At 39.9% G+C, this 27,422-nt stretch overlaps 2 protein-coding genes across 3 annotated transcripts in view; one reads left to right on the top strand and one right to left on the bottom strand.

The window, feature by feature from the left end:
• Nucleotides 1-1,100: 1,100 nt before the first annotated feature.
• Nucleotides 1,101-17,389, top strand: SFPQ (splicing factor proline and glutamine rich). 2 transcript variants are annotated; one of them, XR_013831729.1, is made up of 12 exons: nucleotides 1,101-2,116; nucleotides 2,825-3,013; nucleotides 3,381-3,682; nucleotides 3,786-3,881; nucleotides 4,776-4,972; nucleotides 5,075-5,159; nucleotides 5,487-5,604; nucleotides 6,014-6,062; nucleotides 6,143-6,264; nucleotides 15,013-15,060; nucleotides 15,599-15,691; nucleotides 16,614-17,389. XR_013831729.1 is itself a non-coding variant. In XM_079946551.1 (10 exons), exons 1-10 carry the CDS (start codon nucleotides 1,295-1,297, stop codon nucleotides 8,864-8,866), a joined length of 2,118 nt encoding a protein of 705 aa, XP_079802677.1. In that variant the 5' UTR covers nucleotides 1,101-1,294; the 3' UTR covers nucleotides 8,867-9,731. The 2 variants fall into 2 exon arrangements, 1 of the variants encoding a protein (XP_079802677.1); XM_079946551.1 differs by lacking the exons at nucleotides 15,013-15,060; nucleotides 15,599-15,691; nucleotides 16,614-17,389 and adding an exon at nucleotides 8,729-9,731.
• Nucleotides 17,390-22,673: 5,284 nt separating this feature from the next.
• The window catches only part of ZMYM1 (zinc finger MYM-type containing 1), a 34,365-nt gene continuing 29,616 nt past the window's right edge, over nucleotides 22,674-27,422 (bottom strand). The window contains exon 12 of the mRNA XM_079933181.1: nucleotides 22,674-24,935. Coding sequence (XP_079789307.1) covers nucleotides 24,928-24,935 — 8 coding nt within the window. The 3' untranslated portion in view covers nucleotides 22,674-24,927. The remainder of the gene's footprint in view (nucleotides 24,936-27,422) is intronic.

Here is a 27,422-nt window from a genome sequence, read left to right as displayed (position 1 = left end):
GGAGATTTTGAAGTAAGAAGGATGCTGTCCATTTGTTGATTCCATATATATATATATTTATTTAAAATAAATTTATTAATTTTATTTATTTTTGGCTGCGTTGGGTCTTCGGTGCTGTGCGCAGGCTTTCTCTAGTTGTGGTGAGTGGGGTCTACTCTCTGTTGTGGTGTGCGGGCTTCTCACTGCGGTGGCTTCTCTTGTTGTGGAGCACAGGCGCTAGGCGGGCACGCGGGCTCAGTAGTTGTGGCACAGAGGCTTGGCTGCCCCGCGGCATGTGGGATCTTCCCGGACCAGGGCTCGAACCTGTGTCCCCTGCATTGGCAGGCGGATTCTTAACCACTACGCCACCAGGGAAGCCCCATATATATATATTTTTGAATTTTATTTATTTTTTTATTCAGCAGGTTCTTATTAGTTATCCATTTTATACATATTAGTGTATATATGTCAATCCCAATCTCCCAATTCTAGATATTTTAATATTGTAGTTTTAAAGTATCTTAATCTGTTCATAAAGTGTAGCAGAATTAAGAAAAATGTTAAATTCTTTCTGTGATTCGTGTTTGTAAATTACTAGTCTATATACACACACACAAAATCAAGGCCTTTCTCTTTTAACAAAGAGGGCACTGAAGCTTATTGAGCCATTTATACTGCTAGACCAAACCAGTACTCCAATGAGGTTCCAAAATAAAATCAGTAAGATGGTGTGTGTGAAATCGGTTAAGATTTTATTTCTCTAATTTTATTGGCCCAGCACGAGGTGGAAGAGATAGCAGGCACTTCATTTATGCTTTTGAACCAGAGACTGCTGTTCTTTCTGGGGAAGGATACCAGCACGCTGCTCCTAAGAGCAATCAAGAAAGGAAGGAGCCTTCTAACATCTCTCCCTAGGAGCTGCTGATAGGGCCCTGGCTATTTGCTTTCACGGGAAAATTGCTCTGGAGAACCCATTCAAATATCTCCCAGCAAATCACTGTGGCCTACAGCCAACTCCTTTTCCGCTCATTGGCCGACTGGAAACTTCAACCACTCCACGCCTCCCGCCTCTCATCGGGAGCCAATAGGAAAGATTAGTTTCTCGTAACTTAGCGTCATCAAGTACAGTACTTGCAACTGGCTTTGGGAGCTACAGATCGAGAAGTAGGCGGGGCCGTGCCAGCCGGCCTATATAAGAAGAGGACAAAGGCGGCGCGCCGCCTGTGTCATCCGCCATCTTGTGCGAAGCAAGGTGGCCTCCACGTTCCCCGAACGTCTTCTTCGCTTCTGCCTCGACCGCCCCTTGATCACAGACATGTCTCGGGACCGGTTCCGAAGTCGGGGCGGTGGCGGTGGCGGTTTCCACCGACGCGGAGGGGGAGGCGGCCGCGGCGGCCTCCACGATTTCCGCTCCCCGCCACCCGGCATGGGCCTCAATCAGAACCGCGGACCTTTGGGGCCCGGCCCGGGCCAGGGCGGCCCCAAGCCTCCGATCCCGCCACCGCCTCCGCACCAGCAACAGCAGCAGCCACCGCCGCAGCAGCCGCCACCACAGCAGCCGCCGCCGCTTCAGCCGCCGCCGCACCAGCCGCCGCATCCGCAGCCGCCGCATCAGCCGCCGCCGCCGCCACAGGACTCATCTAAGCCTGCCGTCCCTCAGGGACCCGGCCCTGCTCCCGGAGTAGGCAGCGCTCCCCCGGCCTCCGGCTCGGCGCCGCCCGCCACACCCCCGACTTCGGGGGCCCCCACGGGGCCAGGCCCCACCCCGACCCCGCCGCCCGCTGTCACCTCGGCGCCCCCCGGGGTGCCCCCGCCCGCGCCGCCGAGCAGCGGGGTCCCCACCACCCCCCCTCAGGCTGGCGGCCCGCCGCCTCCACCCGCGGGGGTCCCGGGCCCCGGGCCTAAGCAGGGCCCAGGAGCCGGCGGCCCCAAAGGCGGCAAAATGCCAGGCGGGCCGAAGCCCGGCGGCGGCCCGGGCCTAAGCACTCCTGGCGGCCACCCCAAGCCGCCGCACCGAGGCGGCGGGGAGCCCCGCGGGGGCCGGCAACACCACCCGCCCTACCACCAGCAGCACCACCAAGGGCCGCCACCCGGCGGGCCCGGGGGCCGCAGTGAGGAGAAGATCTCTGACTCCGAGGTGAGTGTCTCCCTGCGCTACGGGTCGGTTTCCCTAAGATGGCGGCGGCCCCCCCCTTCCGCCCTCCATTTTGTTGGAGACCGGAAAGGGCGCCTGCGCGCGGGGGTGGGGGGGCGGGGCCGGCTGCTGCAGTGAGGGGCGGACGGCTCGGGTCTGCCAGCTCGGGTCTGCCAGCTGTCCCCCCCCACCCCGGGTTAGGCCTCCCGGCTGGCGGAGAACTGACGGAAGGAGGCGCTGAGAAGCTATGGTGGGCCTTGTTAAAGCTAGTGGATCCTGGGAGCCAGAATAGGGTGGAGGATTGGAGAGATCGAGGTAGTCCTGGTCTTACACGCGCAGGCCCAGGGCTTGTCGACAACGGAATTTTGGTCGTTTTCTTTGTTTAATATCCCACCACCATTTTAACTTTTGCCCACTATGATTTTGATTTTGACATTTAGCATAAATCGCTGACGAGGTTCCTGATACAGAGTCTACTCTATAGAGAGGTTTGTGGCTGTTCTCGAGACTGTTCTGGATGGTTTAGGGTCTTTGATGTTCGGACTAATTACATTGGAAATCCCGTAAATGTAGTAGCATCTTTGACTTTAAATGGAACAGGAGAGCAACTTGACTGTAACATACCCAGTTTGGGAAAAACGAAAATTATTATTGGGTCTTCCTATTTGCAGAGGTAACTGGTATCTGAAAATTCCTTTCCTTTTTCACTAGGGGTTTAAAGCCAACTTGTCTCTCTTGAGGAGGCCTGGAGAGAAAACTTACACGCAGCGTTGTCGGTTGTTTGTTGGTAATCTACCTGCTGATATCACGGAGGATGAATTCAAAAGATTATTTGCTAAATATGGAGAACCAGGAGAAGTTTTTATCAACAAAGGCAAAGGATTTGGATTTATTAAGCTTGTGAGTTTTTTTGTTTTTGTTTGTTTGTGTGTTTTTTTGGTGGAATTAAAAGGGTCTTTTTTTTCTACAACAAACATAGTGTGTTTTAAACCAACAAGAATAAATTAGTTTTTAAATTTTTCATCACTCACACAAAAGTTGCAGCTGTTGTACAGTGCATAATTGTTGGTATCTAAGAAAGGAAGGGAGTGGGTGGGTAAGGTGTTTACCTCCCTCCTCTGAATGGTGTCAGGGTGTGCTGTCTGGAGATAGTTGAGCTGAGAGCTGTCAGAAGAATAGGATCGGGAGTTAGGCTTATGGCAATTTTAGGGTGGGCAGTAGCCAGTTTTGAGGTCATTAACGTGACTGTATGTCTTGATGCTTTCAGGAATCTAGAGCATTAGCTGAAATTGCTAAAGCTGAACTTGATGATACACCCATGAGAGGTAGACAGCTTCGGGTTCGATTTGCCACACATGCTGCTGCCCTTTCTGTTCGAAATCTTTCACCTTATGTTTCCAATGAACTGTTGGAAGAAGCCTTTAGTCAGTTTGGTCCTATTGAAAGGGCTGTTGTAATTGTGGATGATCGTGGAAGATCTACAGGGAAAGGCATTGTTGAATTTGCTTCTAAACCAGCAGCAAGAAAAGCATTTGAAAGATGCAGTGAAGGTGTTTTCTTACTAACAACGTAAGTTTTTATGTTTATTCGAATAACTTTTATTTATTAACTTGTATGAAGAAAATGCAATGAAACTGGAACAAAATTAAGATGGAACCATTTTTGTTGTTAGAACTCCTCGTCCAGTCATTGTGGAACCCCTTGAACAGTTAGATGATGAAGATGGTCTTCCTGAAAAACTTGCACAGAAGAATCCAATGTATCAAAAGTAAGATCTGTTGAACTTTTGGGCAGTTCTTAATTTAAGTGTAAACGAGAACTTGCTAGAGTAATTTTTCAATTTTGCTTAAAATATGCAAAGTTCTTTGAAATGGATGGGCATAATGAAAACCTCAGGCTCAGAAAGCTAGAGGTTTTGAAGCAGTTACTCAAATACCTAGTGTTGTTTCTGAGGTAGGTATATTTCACATGCATTCTTGTTTTGTTCTTAATGGTTGTTAGGATGTGTTGTAAGGATCCTCTTTTTTTTTTTTAATTAATTTATTTTTGTCTGCGTTGGGTCTTCGTTGCTGCACGCAGGTTTTCTCCAGTTGCGGCGAGTGGGGGCTGCTCTTTGTTGCGGTGCGTGGGCTTCTCATTGTGGTGGCTTCTCCTGTTGTGGAGCAGAGGCTCTAGGTCCACAGGCTTCAGTAGTTGTGGCACACAGGCTCAGTAGTTGTGGCTCACGGGTGCTAGAGCGCAGGCTCAGTAGTTGAGGTGCACGGGCTTAGTTGCTCCGCGGCATGTGGGATCTTCCCGGACCAGGGCTTGAACCTATTTCCCCTGCGTTAGCAGGCGGGTTCTTAACCAGTGTGCCACCAGGGAAGCCCGGTATCCTCATTTTTAAGGGTTGAAAAAATATTTCTTGAATCAGAATTTGGCTAGGGAAATAGAAAGTGAGGAAGGTAGGATTTATCTTCAGTGCCCATGTTACTGTTGACTATGTCTTTCTGGAACATGTATTGTTTTTGCTGTAAAAATACCTTATTAAGAATCAAGGTGATCTGTACCTTTCAGTATTTCTTAGCAGTAACAGGCCAGTGAAGTGACCATTGTTTTTAGGGGAAATCAGATATATTTCTTGTGTGCATCTATAAATTGGTTCATATTTAAATATTGTCAGGGAGAGAGAAACCCCTCCTCGTTTTGCCCAGCATGGCACATTTGAGTATGAGTATTCTCAGAGGTGGAAGTCCCTGGATGAAATGGAAAAACAGCAGCGGGAACAAGTTGAAAAAAACATGAAAGATGCAAAGGACAAATTGGAAAGTGAAATGGAAGATGCCTATCATGAGCATCAGGCAAATCTTTTGCGGCAAGGTAAAGGACTCTCTGTGAAATATTACCGTTAGGGTCGTTTGCCTTTTGAACTTACTAGAATTTCACTAATGTGAATGTATAACAAAATTTTCCAATGTTCAGATCTGATGAGACGCCAGGAAGAATTAAGACGCATGGAAGAACTTCACAATCAAGAAATGCAGAAACGTAAAGAGATGCAGTTGAGGTAAAATCTTGTTAAATTAAGTCTTTGCTTCTGCATTAAGTGTACCTAAATTTTGCAGGTGAGTCAGATGAAATACAGAGGTGTTAAATACTGTGGCAGCTTTGGTTTAATGCTTAAATTGAAATAGAGTGTAAGATTTTTGTTATAAGGCTCACTTACTTTGCTGAAATACCTTTAGGGCTCTTCTTAGTCACTGTCCCAGCCTTTGTGTGTATTTGCTCTAACCTAGACTTTGTAATGCTCTTAAGCAAACTACTAGTTTTTTTCAAATTGAATTTTTAAAATGTGGATAAAACTTTAGTTTTTATGTTTGATGAATGTTTCTAGGCAAGAGGAGGAACGACGTAGGAGGGAAGAAGAGATGATGATTCGTCAACGTGAGATGGAAGAACAAATGAGACGCCAAAGAGAGGAAAGTTATAGCCGGATGGGCTACATGGATCCGGTAAGTAAACTTCTTTTGCAGTGTAATTGGAGTTTTCTACAAAGTTTGTAGACATCTAGGATGAAATTTTATTCAGTTAAATATAACCTTTCATATTATAGCTATTCTGCCATTTTTTCTCTTTTTAACCCAGGTGGTGTATTATGATTGATATGCCTTTTCCTTTGAGTTTTATCTTTTCCTTGGGTGGGCCAAAAGATTTCATTGGTTGGGAAGAAGCTTGCTTTATAGGTCTTTTGATAATGGAGTCTCACCTGGTTTCAGATTACTGATTTTTAAAATTACCTTATTGTTGTTTTCCCTTAAGTTGAAAAACAATTTTTTTTTTAAGCTTTGGAAATTCTTTTGTATTCAAGAATGCTTGGTATGGATTTAGTACAGGTGTATGAACGGGTTTTTTTTCTTTCAGAGAGAAAGAGACATGAGAATGGGCGGTGGAGGAGCAATGAACATGGGAGGTAAGAATGAAAATTAAATTAGTAATACCACTGAAGAGCAGTATTCTGGTTGAGTTGTAACCAGCATTTTTGTTTCCTAGATCCCTATGGTTCAGGAGGCCAGAAATTTCCACCTCTAGGTGGTGGTGGTGGCATAGGTTATGAAGCTAATCCTGGAGTTCCACCGGCAACAATGAGTGGTTCCATGATGGGAAGCGACATGGTAATGTATCCTGTGGGACATAGTTCAAAAGGAAATTCTCGTTTTCACAACTTATGTGTGTGTGTTTTTTTGTTATTGTTTTTGTTTTTAAGTAGGCGACTGGACCTCTTTTAGTTCCCCTATCATGTAAATCGTAGTATTGAGGAATACTTTGGCAACATAGAAGAACTCAATGTGGTAACCTAAACAGATAAGGTTGCCAACAAAAAGTCAATGCTTTTAGTAGTATGTTGGAATTATCTTTGGCAATAAGTAGACTTAGGTGCTTTCCATTATATTGCTTGTGTACTTTTGCACTATAGCTCATGGCAAATCCAAATTCTAAATGTTAGATAATGTAACATTATTCTACATCCACGTGAGAGTAATCAAATGGCAAGCTGTCATTCGTTAAGCTGGTATTTGCCAAAAGTGTGAATCAGACTTGTTTGTAGCTTTAGGCATGTTTTAGCAATGTGTAGGACTTTGACCTATATTTGGTGTGACTTCTACCCATGAAAAAGGAATTGTTTAGTCTTCGGACTCGTCGTTTCCCACCTGTTGGGCCTGTCTATAGGTGTACCTTCTAAAATAAACTGACATCTCTGTTTTGCTACAGGGTAGCAAAAGTCAATGATAATTTTAAGCATACTAGTTGTGTGCATTTGATCTGAACCTTCTTGATGCTGTCATATTTTAGCTGTACAGATAGTCTGTCAGGATACTTTAGAACAACCAAGTGAGTTGGTCTGAGTGGCTGTATTAGGATTTTACAATCCTTAGAAGAACTGAGTATTGGCTGTAGAGGTGGGTTTGGAGAAAAGTACATTGTCACAACTGAATTGAATCTGATTAGTTCACCTACAGGCTTTTGGCAAAGGAGGGAAGCTGCAGCATATAGCTCACTAGATTCATTTTACAAATAAGAACATAAGGATTTAGAATGGGGCCTCATCTATTTAAACTCTACTTAAGGCTTTTGAGAATTAGAATCATAAGTAGCTGGTTGGGTTAAACGTAGTGCTGTTAGCTTTCTTCAAATTGAATTTTAAAAATAATGTGGGTAACATTTTGGTTTATATCCTTCTTAATAGGCAGGTGTAGGTATGTATCAGATTTGCAACTGTAATTTGACATGATGTTCCCACAGTTAAGATTCTGTAGTCCATGTGACATGTAGCTCCTGGGTTCTAAGATACTGTAATAACATAATTGTAAAACCCCCAAATTTCCTCTTTACCTTTTTGAGATAAAACATACAATACAACGCGCTGAAAACCTAAGAATTTTAGGATTTTGAAATAGTTTGAAGGATTAGGATTTAGTATTTTTATAGTAACCCTGTAGTATTTTGTAGGAAGCATGTTGAAATCATTTATGGGAACAGTTAAACCCTGATGCCGTTTTAGTTTCTGGGGGGTTTTTGTTCTGGTTTTCGGGTTTTGTTTTGTTTTTTTCCTAGCAATACTCAGAATAACTGGTCTGTTTTAAATAGAATTTGAAAGATAGTTCAGGCTGCTGTGCTTTTGCATATCTGTAGGGTTTTTCTGTTTGGGAACATAGGTTTCTAGGACTAGAAGTACCTAAAACTAGGTGGAATAATGAAGTCCTGCTTTATTGCAGTCACTTAAGCTTGGTGTTAATGCTGTTTGGGAGACACCCAAAACACGGAATCATAACTGTCAGTGGACTTTTTACAGACCTAAGGGGAAAGTTGGGCTGTTATGAGGGTGGGCTGTATATACAGTCAATTTGCAATTGTAGAGAACAGTACTGTGAACATAATTGTCTCTGGTTATACAGTGATGGCTCTGAAGGTGGTATACCTGTGAGAATATGGCAACACACTTTTAAATCAAGTTACTGTGCCGGTTAAGTGACTAAATCTATTAGTCTTTTATTCTTTTTCTTTTTGTAGTCTGGTAGCATTTTATTAAAACTTTGAACCTTTTAAGGTTTCTGCAACTTAGCAGATGTGTCTTAAGATCTTGAAAAGCACAAGGTTTCTTATGCAGCACATACCACTAACTGGTGAGTAGGTCTTTGTCACTTCATTGAGTGAATTGAATCTGTCTGGTTGGGCTTGTTAGGCTTACTTGGAAATTAAATTTCCTGTTCAGACCTTGAAAGTGAGAAGTGTGTAAGCTTTTCAGTGGGTTAATCTGATGTGAAATTTCTTAAAACTCATTTTGGAATGGGTTTTCACATCTGCACTAATTCTTAAATTTTTTAGCACTACAGGGAAGATCTATTCTTTGAAACAGGTGTATGAGAATGGCTCAAGTGGGAACATACCACAAGGCATGTATTATCGTAAACTAATTTTCAAATTACCCTTTTTTCCTTTCTATGTTCCCGGTACCTGTGGATCGACTCATTGGTGATTGTATCGACGAACGTTGACTACGGAACCTTCTAAAATATTTACTTAACACACATGGACATCAACTACATATAATGAACTGTTACTTAACTGTTCCAATAGCGTACTGAGCGCTTTGGGCAGGGAGGTGCGGGACCTGTGGGTGGACAGGGTCCTAGAGGAATGGGGCCTGGAACTCCGGCAGGATATGGTAGAGGGAGAGAAGAGTATGAAGGCCCAAACAAGAAACCCCGATTTTAGATGTGATATCTAGGCTTTCATTCCAGTTTGTTTTTGTCTTTTCTTGTTTAGATAGCAATCTTTTAAATTCTTGCATTTTAGTAAGAAAGCTACCTTTTTATGGATGTTAGCAGTTTATTGACCTAATATTTGTAAATGGTCTGTTTGGGCAGGTAAAATTATGTAATGCAGTGTTTGAAACAGGGGAATTTTTTTTTCCTTTTTTTCCTTTTTTTTTTTTTTTTTAACTGTATAATGTCCCTCAATTTATGGCAGTGTACCTTGTGCCACTGATTTCCAAAGTGTACCAATTTTTTTTTTTTACTGTGCTTCAAATAAATAGAAAAAATAGTTAAGATTTTGATCTTCAACTTTGCCATTCATGCTTCTATGCACATTAGGCTAGGTGTTCCACTTGGAAAGCATAAGAGTGTCTAGGCCTTTGAGTGGCATATGCCATTTCTGGGAAATGTATTTGTAGGCTAAGTATTGCTTTCTACATTTAAGCACCCCCTTGTTTTAAAAAGAAGAAATGCATATTGAATAGTTTCATGATTTGATTTGTTTGGCATTATAGGAAGCAAGCCGGTGCTAGTATTTTCAAATGGCTATGTAAGCAAAGCTGAACTGTAAATCTTCATTCAGGAATGTGTATTAAGATTATGGAATGGGTGTAAGACTATTGGTAGGGGGAGAAAGTGGGTATGACTTAAATGGATCTTTTACGGCCCTATGATCTATCCTTTCATTGAAAGTTTCTGAAGAACAAGTGGAAAGATCATTTTGTTGCATTCCTCCATTCTTGTTTTTTAAAGAACGAGTCCCAAGCCCTACGAACGGCTTGTATTGAACATTCACATCTGAATTAAAGATTGTTAAACATGAAGTCTTTTCATGTATTACTTCAAGTGATTTATAAAGATGGGGTTTAGTCTGAATAATTAAACTCGAAAGTAAGGTATAGTCATCATAAAGTAGGTTTGGCTATGTATACATTTGTACTCTAACTTTTACATCTCCTTGTGGTACTTCTGTTGGGCAAAAATCTGTAGGACTATAAAAAAAACTTCTTTTCTAAGAGCTGGTAGTGACTTAATAACAAATAGGGTTGCAGAGAACTATACTTACTGTGAAATATTTTTAACGTGTTTTTCCATAGTTTCCTTTTGATGTAGCACTAAATCTGGAGAGTTGCTCGTGCTACACAGTACAAATATCCTTTCCTCCCACCATAAAGCTTTGGAGCTTTTCGATGGTGTTGTCAGTTTATTGTCAACTTCATTGAATCTCCTTTCATTAGAGACATTTTGACTTATTAATAAAATAGATCGTTACTGTTGTCTGTTAGTACAATGGGAACCTGCTTTCCCATGCTTATATTGTTAGCAGAGGAATAACTTCCTAAAAGTAGTAGGTAAGGTAACTGAATGGTTTGGCTTTGTTCTTAGTTATGTTTCCATTCAAATTTGTACATTATAGAACTCTTACTATGGAATGTGTCTTCCTCCTTTTCACCTCTGTTGGTGTTAATTGGCAAAAGTAAAATTCTAAACCAAATCTTTGTTTAAATACTGAAGGCTTAGTATTGTGCCTGAGTACAAAGGGAAACCTGTTGTTGAAACAATTGAGCACTCGTGCATAGGAAACCTGTTAATACTAAAAGTAAAACACTAGTGGAGTATAAAGGCATGCCACCGAATTCTGGTTGTGTGACTGACAGGTACCTGGTGTACTAATTAAGGGAGAGAATCTCATTAGAAAATGTTCATTATTTCTGTTCACCAAGACACTTGGAAATGAGTAGTTCTACCAGAATTATATCAATGAGGAAGTTTTGTCCCAAGTCAAGTTATTAATTGGTGATAATGTATGAGATTTTCTGTACCGGAAACAAGGGTCTTGATTTGAAAGGAGTCCATTACAATTTGATTGAATTGTATGGTAGGGACTCCACTAATGATAAGAAAATAAGGGGTGTTCATGGGACACCCACAGAGGGTGAACTTGAATGTGTGGGCGGGGGCTGGTGGGGAAATGGAAAAATCTGCCTATAAAATTAATGTTTCAGTTTATTTTTCAGATTACATGCCTTTCTTTATAAGGGATGCTGGCACAGACCCCTAAAATAAGCTTTTGGTAGTACTGTACCTTTGAAGAGTGGTGAAGGATGCTAATGGATAATCTCCTGAAAGTTGTGGTTTTGATAGCCTTATTGTGTAGAATTGCTAAACGTTGTTTAGCAAGTAATGTTGCTTAGTTTCAACTAAGTTTTGACTTTAATCACTGAAACAGCAGCGTACCAAGGGTCGTAAGCTACTCAAATAGACTTTCAACAAGTCTTGGAATGTATATGATAGTTTTTAGCCTAATGGGAATTTGAATCATCTTTAAAAGTAGATTCCTAAAAGCTGATTTATGAAACTTGGGGGTGGGAAAGGGAAAGTAGTACTTTTGAAGTATTTTAGCCATTTTTCTCATTTAAAGAAACCACCTGCCCCCGTTTCCTCCTCCACTTTCTCTCATAATTTTGTTTTAAGAGGAACACTGATTGTTTTTAAACTTATTACTCCTCTTATAATTCCTAATCTTTAAAAACTGCATTCTCTAAGAGATCCCAGTGTATTTAATAGGTGTTTTAGAAACTTAACCCATTGGCTCAACGTTTAGTGAAACCATAATCCTCTTTGCTTAGGTAAACTTCTAAGAAATACTATAAGCCCCACCACTCTTTATTAGATGTATTATACCACTAATATAAACATAATAATTTGGGAAATTGTAATGTTACGCCTGTGCAATTTTTATAAGTGGCATATTATGGCAGATAAAAATTTAGAGACTTGGCTTTTCTTGGGCAAGCCACTAAGTTGTGGCGGAATATTTTCTGGTGTTCTTGGACTGCAATTATGCACTATTAAAGTAGTCGCCTGCTACATAACTGCATTTAGCCAGCATTTCTGCAGTGCGTAACTGTGAGGAACGTAGTACCGCAAATGGCAATGGACATTAGGACCCGGATGTAGTATTCCTGCTTGCTCCGAGATTCTCATTGCCGACTGCATACAGGTAGGTAACAAGCAATATAATCTAACTTGGTGACTTGCTATGTACTTTTATTCCGTGGGCATTCTGACATCATACTTCTGACAATGAAATTACAGTGCAGCACCTAACACCTGTATGATAAAGCTAGCTTATATCAAAACTGCGTGGGTTTGGGTTTAGAGCTGTAATTTGTCAGGCAGAATTCAGTGCTGTTGCAGTTCTCAGATAAAAAGTGCAAACTTGATTATTTGGTATATCTGATTCAGTTGTGTGGTTTTTAGTTGTATTGTAACTGAAGATAACATGAAACACATCAGTGGTGTGGGGGAGGGGACCATACCATACTTCGGAAGTAAGAGTGCTTTTTAAGCATCTTGACACAGACTGTATAGCATGTGATAATTAGTTTCTGTTGTAGCAAACTGACCTGCTCATAGGTCAGCAATATCAGTTTGAGTGTAATCTTGGTAATTACTCTGCAGGTTGAGTGAATTAAGACTAAAAGTACAGTTTTTTTTGTAATGTGATTTAAAAATTTTTTTAAATGGGCTCCATCGGAACACCTCTGTTACTAACTTGGGGCATAGATGGGAATCTAACATGAATAGTTCAAGTTCTGTGATTTGTCTAAATATGTTTATACTCTAAACCTGGGGGAAAGTGGTGTGGCATGTTGACTTGCCTATTGAATACATGTTGGGAATCATTTCCCCATCATAAGACTTCGTCGTATTCTGTAGGATAACTGCAAATGTTCAGAGTAGCTTTTTGAATTTGGTTCCCTTAGCTTTAGGGATGTGATGTTACAATCCAAACTGTTCGACTACCAAAACAGTAAGTCTTCAAAAGCACCTTCCTTTGTTGCTTAGGATTTAAGCTTTGCATCGACTGTTGTTCCAGACCTCAATTCAACTGAACTTTGGTCTATGAACTGGTTTTTAGCTAGCATGCATGAGAAACAGCTTTCGTGTATAATGTTTTCTGCTCTGTAACTGGAAAGTTTGGTTTATTTTGCATAAATGTTGGTAAAACTCTTCATGACTATGAGAATTTTCTTTCATTGTATCAAGACAAATGGCTTGTTCTTTGGCAAGCGATTCACAAGGTGGGGACAAATTTGTACTTTAATACGTAGTCCATTCAACCAAATGACTTGACTCTCCTGCTAGATGAAAGAGCAAATGGTGACTAGTTTAGCTCTCTATATTAGTAATACAGTGCACATCAAACATAATGCTCAGTATTAGTGACAAGAGTGTCACTAAATTGGCATGCATCCCTGATGGGGTTTTCCTGTGGCATAATCCATTAAGTCGGTGGCCAGCACTTGCTACCGTGGTTCAGTGATTGTTTAGAAATAAAAGCGCAGGTTTGTCTCTTAACAGTCAATAACAATTTTGAGAGAATGTACTTGTTACAATATATGGACATCATTGGGGTGGGGGGGTAATTTTGCTTCATTCTGCTTATCTCGATGAATAGGCTTTTGCACTTTCGATGAGAAACCTGTGACTTTAGTCAATTCTTACTAGTTTTGATTTGTATGTAGCTGTAATTTGTGAATCTTAGTGCAGAGGGTCTTAAAAAAAATCACTCAGTCAAAAAGCTGGGGATAAATGGGTTTCAGTAATAACTCTATATACCGAGGTGCTCGCATTGTATTTCATAGTCTTTTCTTGTTACAAACCAAAATTATTTTTAATGAGAATGGTCGGAAGTTCAGAGGTGTGATGCCAGAATGCATTTTCGTACTGTTAGGCCCTTGGAACAGGTACCGGTGCTTTATGAAAGATGAAAGAAATGCAATGGGTGCTCTTCACATAAGGTTGCAAAACCTGCAAAGAATGCATAATAGTTTCACTTTTCCCCAATAAAGAGATGCGTGTGACTAGTTTTGGACTTTTAACCTTAATGGGGGTTGCATGTTTCCTATTGTTAATCATTGTCAGCTGCAGTGACATGATACACAGTCCTGCATTTACTGCCTTTCCCTTAATGATTTTGGACAGGTTTTAGAGAGCCAGGATGTTTGTTCTGGGCCTTTATTTGGTTTTGGCTTTAGCTGATAATGTTTCAGTGCTCTGTCAGCTAGTGCAGTTCTCAAATGGCTGCCTATTAGGGAAAGAATTCAGAGGATTTGGCTGCTCCCAATCATCTGTCATTGCTGCTAGATAATGATTGGCAATTTTTAAGACTCAACTGTGGAAAGCTCACAGTTGGTAAACCATCAAACATAAAAATGTTGCTTTTGAACACCAGTGCTGAAAAGATTTATTTGGAGGGTGAAAAAGGGGCTGGATGCAGCATAGGATAATCTGGAGAATGGAGGAAGAATGCAAAACGATATAGTATCCCTTATGGATGGTACATGTGCAACAGGGAACTATTTCATATACCCTTGGCAGTTGCTGATAATCAGGGAGGAAGAAAAACCTGGAATTTGAATTAAGGCTGATCTTTCTGGTTTTTGTGCACTGTGGCCCTGCCAGGCATATATAGTGAAGGTGAATGTCTTCTCCCTCAGAAAAACTCAGGTTCCTTGCTGTCCCGATAAGGCATAGCTTCCCTGCCCTAACTTAAAACTCAGTGAGGACTTAAGAGGGAAAGAATGAGGCAAATATATAGGATTGCAGGATAACAACTGCATTGTTGTGTACTGTGGAAGGGGGAGGGCTCTCTTGGTGGACTCCTGCTGAAGGTGGTCAGTCCACCTGAGAATGGAAGACATGCTTGGTGGGGAGCAGGGTACGTGCTTTTATATGAAAAGAGCCGATGTTAAAACTCATTTGGTAAGGTAAACGTTGTCACATACCTTCACATAAGGGATAGTATATTTTGGATTGCAGTCAAACTTCATTGTGGTCAGACTGGTGAAAATGCAGTTAGGCTTTTGTATTTTAAAGAGGATACAATTCTCATTCGAACTCAGGTGTCTACTGCTACCTTACGTCAGAATGATTTTAGATTTTTTTCCCCCCATGAAGTCTCTTCCTATTTTTTATGCTGTAACTTGCCCCCAATCTTTGTCTCTGGAATTTACTCTTTAAATTTTGAAATTAACTAGCATTTTCAAATCTTTATGCCCTTGTCTTTTATATTAACTTTTTCTTATTATTCTTTAGGTAAGAATGATTGATGTTGGCTGATATTGGAGTGTTCATTCCGTTGAAGTAAGTTTCCTTGGAAGGTTTAACCTGTAGAGGATTTTGGGTTTGACTTCTATTTAATGGTTAAATAATTTGATTTAGCTATGTGGGGTGAAAACTGTTTGACTCTTTTTTAAGATGTTCGCCTCTCCTAAGATAATACCCTTATTTATTTTTTTTAATGTGTGTGCATGCGTGTGGGTGTATGTGAGTTGGAAAGAGAAAAGATTGGGATTATTACAAATCCCAATTATTACAAATTATTACAAAGATGTCAAACAATAGAAGAAAAAGATGAAAGATTTAGATCAGAAAAGAAGGCTTGAATTAGTGGAGACATGTATTTTCAGTACTCTTAAAATGAACTTTGGACCAATTCAAAATCCCATCCCTTTTTACATAATAAATTGTGAGGAACAGTTGTCTAGTCATTGGTAGGAGGGAAAACCTGTTTTCAACAGGTTCATTCAACCTGTTGATGTCAGAATAAAATGTACATGTTAGTAAAAATGTAATATATACTGAATATGTTATTTTAACACAGTTAATATTTTAATGATAGGTGGATAAGATATTTGTTCTCAAGACATCACACAGCATGAGCTAGCTGATCAAGAAGGAAAGCTACAACTTGTTAGACTGATGAAATATCTAGGTGAGTTGAGTGATTCTTACTCTGTAAACTGCCTTCAGGAGGACTCTCGGGTGGTATAAAAATAACTACTCGTGTGGATATCTCATTTTAATTTATTCTACGTTAAAACTTTCTTACAGGAAATATGTTTTTATAGCACACGCTTAAATATTTAAACATTTTTACAGCCTTCTGAGGTGTGGTAGACCTTGTCTGTTTGGCTAAAGCCTCACAAAAACAGGACTTAAGTTTTAAATAAAAATATATATCTGTATTCATCTCTGGGTCCATAAGACCATGTAGAAGAAGGTTCAGAAGATTTGAAGTTCCCTGTTTTTCATCAGATAGTTAAATGGTGGGATTACCTATAGTTGAGAACAGATGGAAGAAAAAATAAATACAGATGATGATCTAGAAGGGTTGGCAACAACTCTGCTGTTCTAGCTGGAAAGCAGTCATAGACAGATGGACATGACTGTGTTCCAATAAAACTTTTTTACAAAAAGGTGACTTGTAGATGGTACCTTACTGTCCCTTCATCTTACAGAAATTGCATTCGTTCAAGGTATCACTTAGGTATAAAGGGCTGTCATAATCAGTTTGAAATTAACAAAAATGGAAGAATTGAGGCTATATCTTATACCTAGAAAGAGGGTGCCAATTAATGGAGTGTCTTGAATGTTAGAGATCTGCCTTGTAAGAAAGTTCTTGTAGAAAATGGAAGTAAAATTTAATAAACTCATTGGGTGAGTCTGATATTAAAATCATTTCTGCTTCTTTAATCCTTAGTTATCTAAAGATCATTAAATACTATTACTACCACATTCCTTGATTAATGTTACTTTGCTGTTAGGAAGTTTACTTGGTTGATGCTGATAAATATTTGAGACCTTGATATGTGATTCTTAGGTCTTTTGGAGTAATTGTTTCCTTTAATTGACAGGATCCGGTGAACTCTGTCCCGAAAACCAGTGAGGAAGAGAGCAAAGAGGAATAAAACAACCTGTTGTTTAATAAAGACATTTTAAAATCAGATTGTCCTTCCATTTGTTTTGGTTTTGTTTTTAACTAGAGGACTCTTCCGTTTTCCAGAATTTTCTGTATATGTCAGCAACTTGTTTCTAGGTGACATTAAAAAAGTCATTCCATGTTGTAAGTATAAAACAAACTACATAATTTAGGACTCTACTTCTTGAGGCCTTTTTGGCAGAGCTGCTTCAGCCTCTTAATTACTAATCAACCTGATGGCCCTACACTATCAAACTCACCTGATTTAGCCATCATTATTTTAAAATTGCCTTCAGTCTTAGTAAGTTTTATTCCTGAGATTACCGTGTGATTAGCAGTTAAAAAGCATTTTGTATATCACAAAAGGATTATCAGATTATGGTTATGGGTAGTCAAGACATTACTTCACTAACGAGTAGAGACTGAATTGCGTCTTGCCAAATAACCATATTTTGGTTACCCTGAGTAGCAATTTCTTTAAAGTGGAGTTGAATTTTATACGCAGTGTAAAATTCTGGAATTTGCTATAAAATCTGCTTGCCCCCTCCATTCTTGAAGCTCTCATTAAAACTTGACAAACTGTTAAAGGGATCTTTCACACCAAATTAATATGAGGTACGTATTAAAAGTAATTTGGGGTTTGCTTTTTGGTGTTTTTTTTTTTTGGTTTTGTTTTTTTTGGGGAGCCGTGCCACATGGCCTGCAGGATCTTAGTTTCCCTGACCAGGGATCATACCTGTGCCCCCTGCAGTGGAAGCACAGAGTCCTAATCACTGGATCACTGGGGAATTCCCTTGTAACTGCAAAGGGAGAGAGTTGAAAGCCACAGCAGTCACTGGTCCCATGGAATTTGCTTTGAAAAGCTGTGTATAGTCAGTACCAGGGATGAGGCCCAAGATCCTGCTCTAAGTGTTCATAATCATTCTGATTATCTGTGATTGGCATATCTTCAGAGAGGCAAATGAGAGATCCCAAATCAAGAATCATCTGAGTCCATGTCTTGGTTCAACTGTTACTCCTCTTTTTTTTTTTTGCGATACGCGGGCCTCTCACTGCTGTGGCCTCTCCCATTGCGGAGCACAGGCTCCGGGACGCGCAGGCTCAGCGGCCATGGCTCACGGGCCCAGCCGCTCCGCGGCATGTGGGATCTTCCTGGACCGGGCAAGAACCCGCGTCCCCTGCATCGGCAAGCGGACTCCCAACCACTGCGCCACCAGGGAAGCCCTGTTACTCCTTTCTGATTGCCAGCTTGCTTAGCATCTTTATGGGTCTCACGGCAAAAATCTACAGTATAATATATTGGTTAGGAGTTACGGGGTCTTGCTACTGGAGTTAAAGTATTCTGAAATTTGCCCAGTTGCATTATCTGGCAAGTTGCCTGAACTGCAGTTTGGTCATCAATAGGATGAACATACTACTTTTTCTTCATTGGGGTAAAAGGTGGGTGTACATAAATGAACTTGCACGAAGACAAAAAAGGAGCATGTGGCATTTTCAAATTTAGTAGTCATCAGGGTTCACAGGCAACAGGTCCAGGATTTTTATATTTTATAGAGAATAGGAAATTGTTAATTTTGGTAAGCTTTTAGACTGTGGAGTCCACAAGGGGAAATTAGTAATAGATCCTTAGGACTGAGGATTGGGATTTGTGGGAGAGACCATTTAACTTGGACAAGTTGTATATTGGTTTGGCCAAAAAGTTTGAGTTTTTCCATAACCTCTTAACATGATGTTATAATAGGATTAAGAATCCCTGCCTAGGGGCTTACCTGGTGGTCCAGTGGCTAAGACTCTGCACCCCAAATGCAGGGGGCCCAGCTTCCATCCCTGTTCGGGGAACTAGATCCCACGTGCCACAACCAAGAGCTTGCATGCAGCAACTGAAGATCCTGCATGTCACAAGACCCAGTGCAGCCAAAAAAAAAAAAAAAAAAAAATTCCCTGCCTAGCAGGGTTGTATGTTGATTAGTTGGTATTTTAAGTGTGTTGGGGAATCGAGTGGGGAGCTTAAGCTCAAAACAAGTCCTCAAAGATTTTTTTTTTTTTTTTCGCGGTATGCGGGCCTCTCTCTGTTGTGGCCTCTCCCGTTGCGGAGCACAGGCTCCGGACGCGCAGGCTCAGCGGCCATAGCTCGTCGGCCTAGCCGCTCCGCGGCACGTGGGATCTTCCCGGACCGGGGCACGAACCCGTGTCCCCTGCATCGGCAGGCGGACTCTCAACCACTGCACCACCAGGGAAGCCCCAGTCCTCAAGATTTTTAACAAATGGTTTATCAGGCATGTAATGTTTTGCATCTAAAGTGGGTTGGGTTCTAAACGTGCTTGAGGTAAGAAGGAATGAGGGGAAAAAGACAAAGATCCAAATAGAAAAACATTCCGTGTTCACTGACGTAGCATTCCCCCAAATAATTTACTCATTTACCATGTTCCAGCTGACTTCTTGAAATTGATAACGCTGATTCTAAGTTTCATATGGACCCTTACTTCACACCTATACAAAAGTTAACTAAAAAAGAGTGAAATGCCTAAATGTAAGAATGAAATTATAAAACTTAGATTATTAAATGACACCAAAAACATGAACAACAAAAAAGGCAAATTGGATTTACCAAAATTAATCACTGCTTCAAAGGACATCATCAAGAAAGTGAAAACTCATGGAATGGAAGAAAATATTTGTAAATCATAACTGGTTAGGGACTTGTATCCAGAATATGTGAAAAATAAACCCAATTGAGAAATAGGCAAAGGATTTAAATAGAAATTTCTGCAAGGAAGGTATACAGAAATGCCAATTAAGTACATGAAACGTTGCTTGGCATCATTAGTCAATAAGAAAGTGCAGGGAATTCCCTGGTGGTCCAGTGGTTAGGACTCTGAGCTTCCACTGCAGGGGTCCTGGGTTTGATTCCTGGTCGTGGAACTAAGATCCCAAAAGCTGCTCGGTCTGGCCAAAAACAAAAAAAGCAAATCAAAACCCCGAAATACCACTTCAAACTTTCAGCTATAAGATGAATATCTGAGGATCTAATGTATAACATGGTGACTCTAGTTACCAACACTGCTTTATAGAATTGCTTCGGTCACTTGATAATCAAAATTGCCTTCACTAGTTCAGCTGTCTTCATCATATACTAGATTTCTTTATATATCTGGCCCAGTGAACTATCCATTCCTACATAGATGTCATATTTTAAATTTCATTGCTTTATATGAGTTTCAGTAGTTTTTTTTTTTCCTAAAGAAAAGATTTTCTTTGGTTTTCTATGGACTCATTTTATTTAGTGGAATAAGTATATACATCTTAGGGGTCTTCAGAGAAACAGAAGCAATAGATTATACGCACACATATATATATTTTGGGGGGCATACTTTTTTTGGGGGGGCATACTTTTGATTAAAAAGCAAAATATACCTTCCACATATTTGGAGGAAAACCAACTAACATTATAACTAGCATTAAGGAAGAACTGAGCAGATACTAATAAAGGTAATAAAACAAGATGGGTGTAAAAGCAAAGGTCTCTGGGGTGTGAAAGTGGGTAGTCCATGGAACTGGTATAGACTTCTACCAAGAGACATACTGGTGGACACTCAGGTGGAGTCAAACAAGGGAAAAAGAAGAGAGGGCTTTTGGTTTTGTATGCATATATAAATTTAAACATGCGTGTTGGAGAACTTTCAGGGTATTGGAGCTGTGCTGCTTCTCCTGAGGGCTCAAGTAATGTCATTGTAATTAATGAAGCACGTAATTGTATACCCACCTTGTTTTGACTGTTTGCTATTTTGTAAGTATCACTGCATGAAGAAAACCTTGAACTAAAGAAAAGGGGCAAGGAGGCTCACAGGGAGGCTCTCTACCACTGTCCCATGTGAGCTGGCCTGGGATTGTAGTAATCTAGAAACATTTTTCAGCGTGCTTATTGCCCTTGCCATCTCCCTAGAAGATTTGGCCTGCCTAAAGAGGGAGCAGAATGAAGAGTTAACACCATTTCCTAGATATAAGAATGGATTGAGATAAGAAGTTTACTTTCAATACTTTGCTACTTTTTAATGTTCCTAGTAGATGGTAAGCACTCGGGAAACTGGTAGATACTTAATACTGATAAGTTTAATTTGGCATTGCATACATTCTAACTCCTCTGCCTGCCTTCTGCTTAATTGAACTCATCTGGCAAAAATCAAAGTCATGATAAAATCCAATTCTCTGTCTAATCCATATACATTGACTGTCTTTAAAGTCTGCTTACTGATCTCTAGGGATCCCTTTTTGCTGCCCAGCAACCACACGACTTTTGTCTTTATTAAATTCTATTTCATGCCATATCCTCTTTCTTCAAAGCTCCAATGCCTCTTCTTTCATCCTCATTTTCAGAAGATGACCTTTTCTGTTTCACTGAGAAAATAGAAACACTCAGAACTTTCACAAGCTTCTACAGTCATATCTCCCCACCTACCTACATCTGTACCTACATTTTCTTTTAAAAAAAAAAAATGTACTTATTCATTTTGGCTGTGCCGGGTCCCAGTTGCATCATGTGGGATCTTCGTTGTGGCATGCAGGATCTTTAGTTGTGGCATCTGGGCTCATAGTTGCAGCATGCGGACTCTTAGTTGCGGCATGCATGTGGGATCCAATTCCCTGACCAGGGATCGAACCCCAGCCCCCTGCATGAGGAGTGCAGAGTCTTACCCACTGGACCACCAGGGAAGTCCCTGTACCTACATATTCTTTTTCTTCTGTTATAATGGATGAACTGTCCATATTTCTAGCTGAGGCCAACTTCTTCACCAAAGAGGATGGCAAATAACCACATGGAAATATCCCCAACATCATTACCTTAAGAGAAATGCAAATTAATGGGGGTATATATATCTATATCTATCATCATCTATCATCTATCATCTAATCTCCAGTGGGATATAACTACACACCTATCAGAATGGCTAAAATAAAAAGTAGTGACAACATCAAATGTTGCAAGGGATGTAGAGAATCTGGATCGCTCATACAGTGCTGGTGGAATGTAAAATGGTACAGCCACTTTGGAAAATAGTTTGGCATTTTTTTTGGTTGTTTTTTTTTTATACCAGCAATTTTTTTTTTTTTTGTTTGTTTGTACCAGCAATGGTACTCCTGGGCATTTGGACTAGAAAAATGAAAATTTATGTTTACACAAAAATCATGTATACAAATGTTCATAGCAGCTTTATTTGTAATAGTCTAAAACTGGAAACAATCCAAATGTCCTTCAAAGCGTGAACTGTAAAAAAAAAAAATAGTGAACTGTTAAACAAGTACATCAATAACATTATTCAGGGACAAACAAACAGGAGTGGACTATTTAGACACGTTAACAACTTGGGTAGATTTTAAGGGTATTATGCTGAGTGAAAAAAGCAGTCCCAAAAGGCTATATGCTCTATGATTCCATTCATTCTTGAAAAGACAAAATTATAGAGATGGAGTATAGATTAGTAGTTGCCAATGGTTAGGGATAGAAGGGAGAGAGGAAGGTTGGTGTACTTATAAAAGTATCACAAGGGAGCACTGTGTTGGTGGAATTGTTTCGTATCTTGACTATAGTGGTGATTACATAAATCCATACATGATAAAACTGCATAAAAGTAAACACAAGTACACGAGTACATGTAAAACTGGTGAATCTGAATAAGATCAGTGGATGGTATCAATGTTTAAATTCCTGTTGTGATACTGTATTATAGTTATGCAAGATGTTACCATAGGGGGAAGCTGGGTGAATGATATATGAGATCCTTCTGTATTATTTCTTGCTACTTTATCTAAAAATATCTTAATTTAAAAGTGTTACATAAGATGGTTGATAGTATCTATGTCTTGTTTCTGATACTTTTGTGGTAGTGCTCCCAGTATTTCACCTTTAAGCATGATGTTATACATACTATTGTCTAGGTCTATACATACACATTAATAAATATATTACCAACATTTTATTGTTAACAGAAAAAACCTTTAATTCTAATTTTACCAAGGTTTTAAAAATCAGGCACAAAAGTTAAAGCTTTATCAATGCTTTTATTGTATATATTGGTATCATTTTCTTAATTTGATATATTTTGTTGCATTTCATAAATAAATTTCCTAATATTGAAACACCTTTACATTCTTGAGATGAACTGGAATGGGTAATAGTGCATCACTTAAAAAATTTTTTATAATAGAAAACTTCACATGTAAAAGCTCAGTAACAGGGACTTCCCTGGTGGCGCAGTGGTTAAGAATCCGCCTGCCAATGAAGGGGACACGGGTTCGAGCCTTGGTCCGGGAAGATGCCACGTGCCGCGTAGTAGCTAAGCCTGTGCGCCACAACTACTAAACCTGTGCTCTAGAGCCTGTGAGCCACAACCACTGAGGCCCGTGCACCAAAACCCCATGCTCCGCAACAAAAGAAGCCACTACAGGGAGAAGCCCGCTCACCGCAATGAAGAGTAGCCCCCGCTCACCACAATTAGAGAAAGTCCGTGCGCAGCAATGAAGACCCAATGCAGCCAAAAAAGAAAGCTGAGTAACAATACAATGAATCCCTATGTACCTATCACCTAGATTCAACAACTATGAAATCACGGACAATCTTGTTTCATCTTGACCCTCAAGTACTCCCCCCCCCTCCCGTTATTATTCTGAATCCCTAGATTTCATGTAATTTCATCCACTAATTCCTGAAGTATTTTTGTCTAAAAGTGACTTTTTATTTATTGGCTGCGTTGGGTCTTCGTTGCTGCATCCGGGCTTTCTCTAGTTGTGGCAAGGGGTCTACTCTTCGTTGTGGTGTGTTGGCTTCTCATTGCAGTGGTTTCTCTTTGGTGCAGAGCATGGGCTCTAGGCACGCGGGCTTCAGTAGCTGTGGCACGTAGACTCAGTAGTTGTGGCTTGTGGGCTCTAGAACGCAGGCTCATTAGTTGTGGTGCACGGGCTTAGTTGCTCCGCGGCATGTGGGATCTTCCCGGACCAGGACTCAAACCTGTGTCCCCTGCATCGGCAGGCAGATTCTTAACCACTGCACCACCAGGGAAGTCCCTAAAAGTGACTTAAAAAAAAACACATAACCACAACGTCATTACAAATATCCATTGTTCACAGTTGCTTAAAGATCTAAACATGGTTTACACACTGCAATTCATTGACATGACTCCTACTTCTTTAATCTATAGGATTCTCTGCCATCTTATGTTTTCCTTGTAAGTTTTTGTTAAAGTTTTTTTGTTTATCCTGTGCAGTCTCCTAGGATTTGATTTTGCTGGTTAATCCCATTGATGTTGTTTAATATGTTCCTCTGACCCACTGTATTTCCAGTAAACATGCAGCTAGATCTAGGGTCTTGATAAGATTCAAGATCAAATTATTTGGCAAGATTACTTCATAGGTAGTGCTATATCAGTCAAAGTCCAGCCAGGAGACTGGAACCACATGTTGTTTGAACTATAGAACTAGAAAGGCTAGAGCACTAAGGTATTACAGCAGCAGCAACTGTAGGAAGCTGCTAGGACTGGGAGAAAAAAGAGAAGTTGGAATTATTAATACTTAGAAGCCTGGAAGAAGAGTCCTTAAATTCAGACCTCTGAGAAGGATGCATATCTCAGCTGGTGAATATGTCTATTAGAAGTACACAATGTCTGGCTGTATTAGTGATGTTAGCAGCCAATGATGATCATTGCCTAGATGCATTAATTAAACAAGGTACTATTTTAATTTTATTCGTCATTTAATACTTGCAAAACTTTACCATGCTTTACATCAGTGCCTCTCAGTCAATCTGGTTATCTGAACCCTATTCTAATACATTCCTCAGGTAGGGGTCATGGAAACAATGTTCCATGAATTTGCATATTGATGATAGCCTGTGACTCTTACGCTTTAAAGTCCATTTGGTTGGATATAAAATCCTGAGTAAGTTCACATTACTTCATTGTCTTTTGGCATAGAGTGTCATTATGGAAAAGTGTGAAAATAATCGGATTTACCTTCCCTATACCTGCCTTTTTTTTTTTTTTTTTTTTGGCATGGACTCTCAAAGGACTTTTTCTTCAAAAAACCCTTTAAAAATTTTTTCATTCTTTTTTTAGGCCATTACTCAGCACTGACCATCCTGGGTCGGTGTTCCTAGGTGCACAGTGTGTCTTTTCAATGCATAAAGTCTTTCTAATTTCAAGCAAGTTGTCTTGAATTCAGTGCATCAGCCAGGGTTCAGTCAGGAAGCAGAAGCCATACTAGTTATCTGAACAGAGAGAATGTAAAAACACGTTAAGTATAAAGTTAACTAAGTTACTGAAAGGATAAAGAGAACATCAAGATGTCATGGAGGTAGCAGCTAATATCCTGAGATGAGAGAACAAAGAAAGGAGATAGGAATTTAAATTTAGAGGGGCCTCATGGAGCTGGAAGTTACAGCTCTGAGGAGGGATGATGCTGGTGCTGGTCTCTGAGCTTGGGCCTAAGACCTAGATCCCTGAAGAGGGGCTGCAGGTGTCTCTGACAGAAGGAAGCATGACGATAAGGCTTCTGCAAGTGTAATAGAAACTGCAACCACATTCAGCTGCTGCTAGGGAAGGAAGTGCTGGATGAAAACAGCATTGCTGGCATAATGCTCACAAGAACCACAAGCAGACATAAAGCTCACAGAAAGTAGACAGGATGGAACAAATCCTTTCCTTCAGACTTGCAGTCTCCCTCTAGTGACTCCTATTGGCAGAGGCTAACATAAATCCTGCTAAAGCAGAAATGATCACCACAAAGCCGAGTATAGAGGGGTGGGTGCATAGAAAATAGCATAATAACTGGCACATAGTTTTTAGTATTTGCTCTTTCCCCTTGCTTTGGATTTCTTTGCAGACTCTATTTATATGGATATCAGGTTTTCAATATGTGATATCACTCTTCTCTTGATTTAAAACATTTTCCTTCTTTCCATTTCCACCCTCTATTTCTCTTAGGGATTATCCATTGTTTATTCACTTTTGAGTTCCTTCTAGATTAGTTTTCACTTTTACAGTGACTTTTATTTCTTTTAATTTCTAATGCTTTCCTGAATTCTTGTCATTTATCTTTTTAAACCTTTCTTTTATCCACTCATCTGAGTTTTTCTAATTCTTGTTTACAGTTCTTTTATAGCTTTTATCATTTAATTTCTTTTAGCTTGGTTTGAAACAGGTTTTTGTTTTGTAAGGATTTACTGTTCTTTATTCTTATAATTTTGTATATTTCACAATTCTTTTCTGTTGCTAAGTTTTAAGTGAAACATTTACCTGTACTTTTGAGACAGAATTAACTTTTCCGTCTTCAAGGTTCATGAAATACTATTATTTTCACAAAGTGACTAAAATAAATGACCTAGTTCTGAGACCTGCTTCCTTTGCCTCTCTCCCTCACTTCACACTATACACTGTCTTTCTTTTGACCCTACTGTCCCTGTCCTGCAGAATTTGGTGTATACAGCCAGCAGTTTCTCCTTGAAAGGGTTCTGTTTTGGAATGAATCTTACATTTGTTAGTTTCAAGAGCCCATAAGGACCTAGATAACTCCAACAAATTTGGAATTTAGCACAGTCCCCTTAACTCACCTGCAAATTGGCATCTCCAGGTCACTTTTTGGCTGCAGTTTTCAAATTGGCCAGCCATGCTTTCCAATGGAAACCTGTTGATTTGGGAGATCTATTCTCAAGGCCATCAGACGTCCCACTGATTTTCATCCATGACCTTCCATACATAAATGGCACTACTCAGGTTTTACAGTTGCTTTTGAGTTTGTCACTATCTAATTTTATTTTGGGATTGTGGGGATACCTTGTCACCAAGACTTGCTATAGATGCCATGCATGGGTTTTTGCTTTTATGAAGGGATTTGGGAGATTAAAAAAATACACTGCTATTTCTGTCATCTTCTATTCTTCAATGTACTTCTGGTAGTTAATTTTTTATTTAGGAATATCTGTGATAACAGTTTATATAAAAGGTAGTAGAGCACAGTGATTAGAAGCATGAGCTATGGAGTCACACTGCCTGGGTACAAATCCTAGATTCACTGTTTACTAATTATGTGATATTTAACCTCTGTGTCTTAGTTTCTCCCATAAAATAATAGGTTGTGAGAAGTGAAATAACATAAAGCACTGAGAAAAGTACTAGGTTACATAGTAGGTATTCAACAAAGAAAGCTGCTGTGTTTTTTTTTTTTGGCCACACTTGCAGGATCTTAGTTCCCCGACCAGGGATTGAACCCAGGCCCCCAGGAGTGGAAGCACTGAATGCTAACCACTGGACCACCAGGGAATTCCCAGGAAAGCTGTTTTAATTACTGTAGTTATCCTTTTTTTCTTTTTCAGGTCTAGCTCTTATTTTACTGGCTTTATAGTAGACTATTAAAAAAGTAAAAAAAAAAAAAAAGGGAAAAAAACCACCCTACCTCTTGAAATTAACTCTTGCTTCCACAGTAAGATAGAAATCACAAATGCGAATAGCTAGAAAATAATGAAAATGAGAAGAACACATGGTAGGCAAATGTCACTTCAGAGGAAAGTTCATAGTGTTAAGCACTTTCATTACCAAACAGAAAAGAATGAAAATGTAAGCAATAAGCATTGAATACTAAAGATTAACTGCCTTCTATTAAAGTAGAAATCAATGAACTTTTTAAAAAGAGTAAAATGACCATATTAAATGTTGGCAAGGATGTGGAACAACAGACACAGATACTGTGGGTGGGAGTA

This window comes from Stenella coeruleoalba, assembly GCF_951394435.1.
Source record: "Stenella coeruleoalba genome assembly, chromosome: 1".
Lineage (NCBI taxonomy): Eukaryota > Metazoa > Chordata > Mammalia > Artiodactyla > Delphinidae > Stenella > Stenella coeruleoalba.
This window is presented reverse-complemented; position numbering and strand designations above follow the sequence as displayed.

What these genes read in the sequence shown, in the direction of transcription:
- SFPQ (XM_079946551.1), top strand. Translation starts at nt 1,295, where the DNA reads ATGTCTCGGGACCGGTTCCGAAGTCGGGGCGGTGGCGGTGGCGGTTTC. An exon ending in AGAAGATCTCTGACTCCGAG is followed by an intron (nt 2,117 to 2,824) that starts GTGAGTGTCTCC and finishes CTTTTTCACTAG; the next exon opens with GGGTTTAAAGCCAACTTGTC. An exon ending in AGGAGCAATGAACATGGGAG is followed by an intron (nt 6,063 to 6,142) that starts GTAAGAATGAAA and finishes TTTGTTTCCTAG; the next exon opens with ATCCCTATGGTTCAGGAGGC.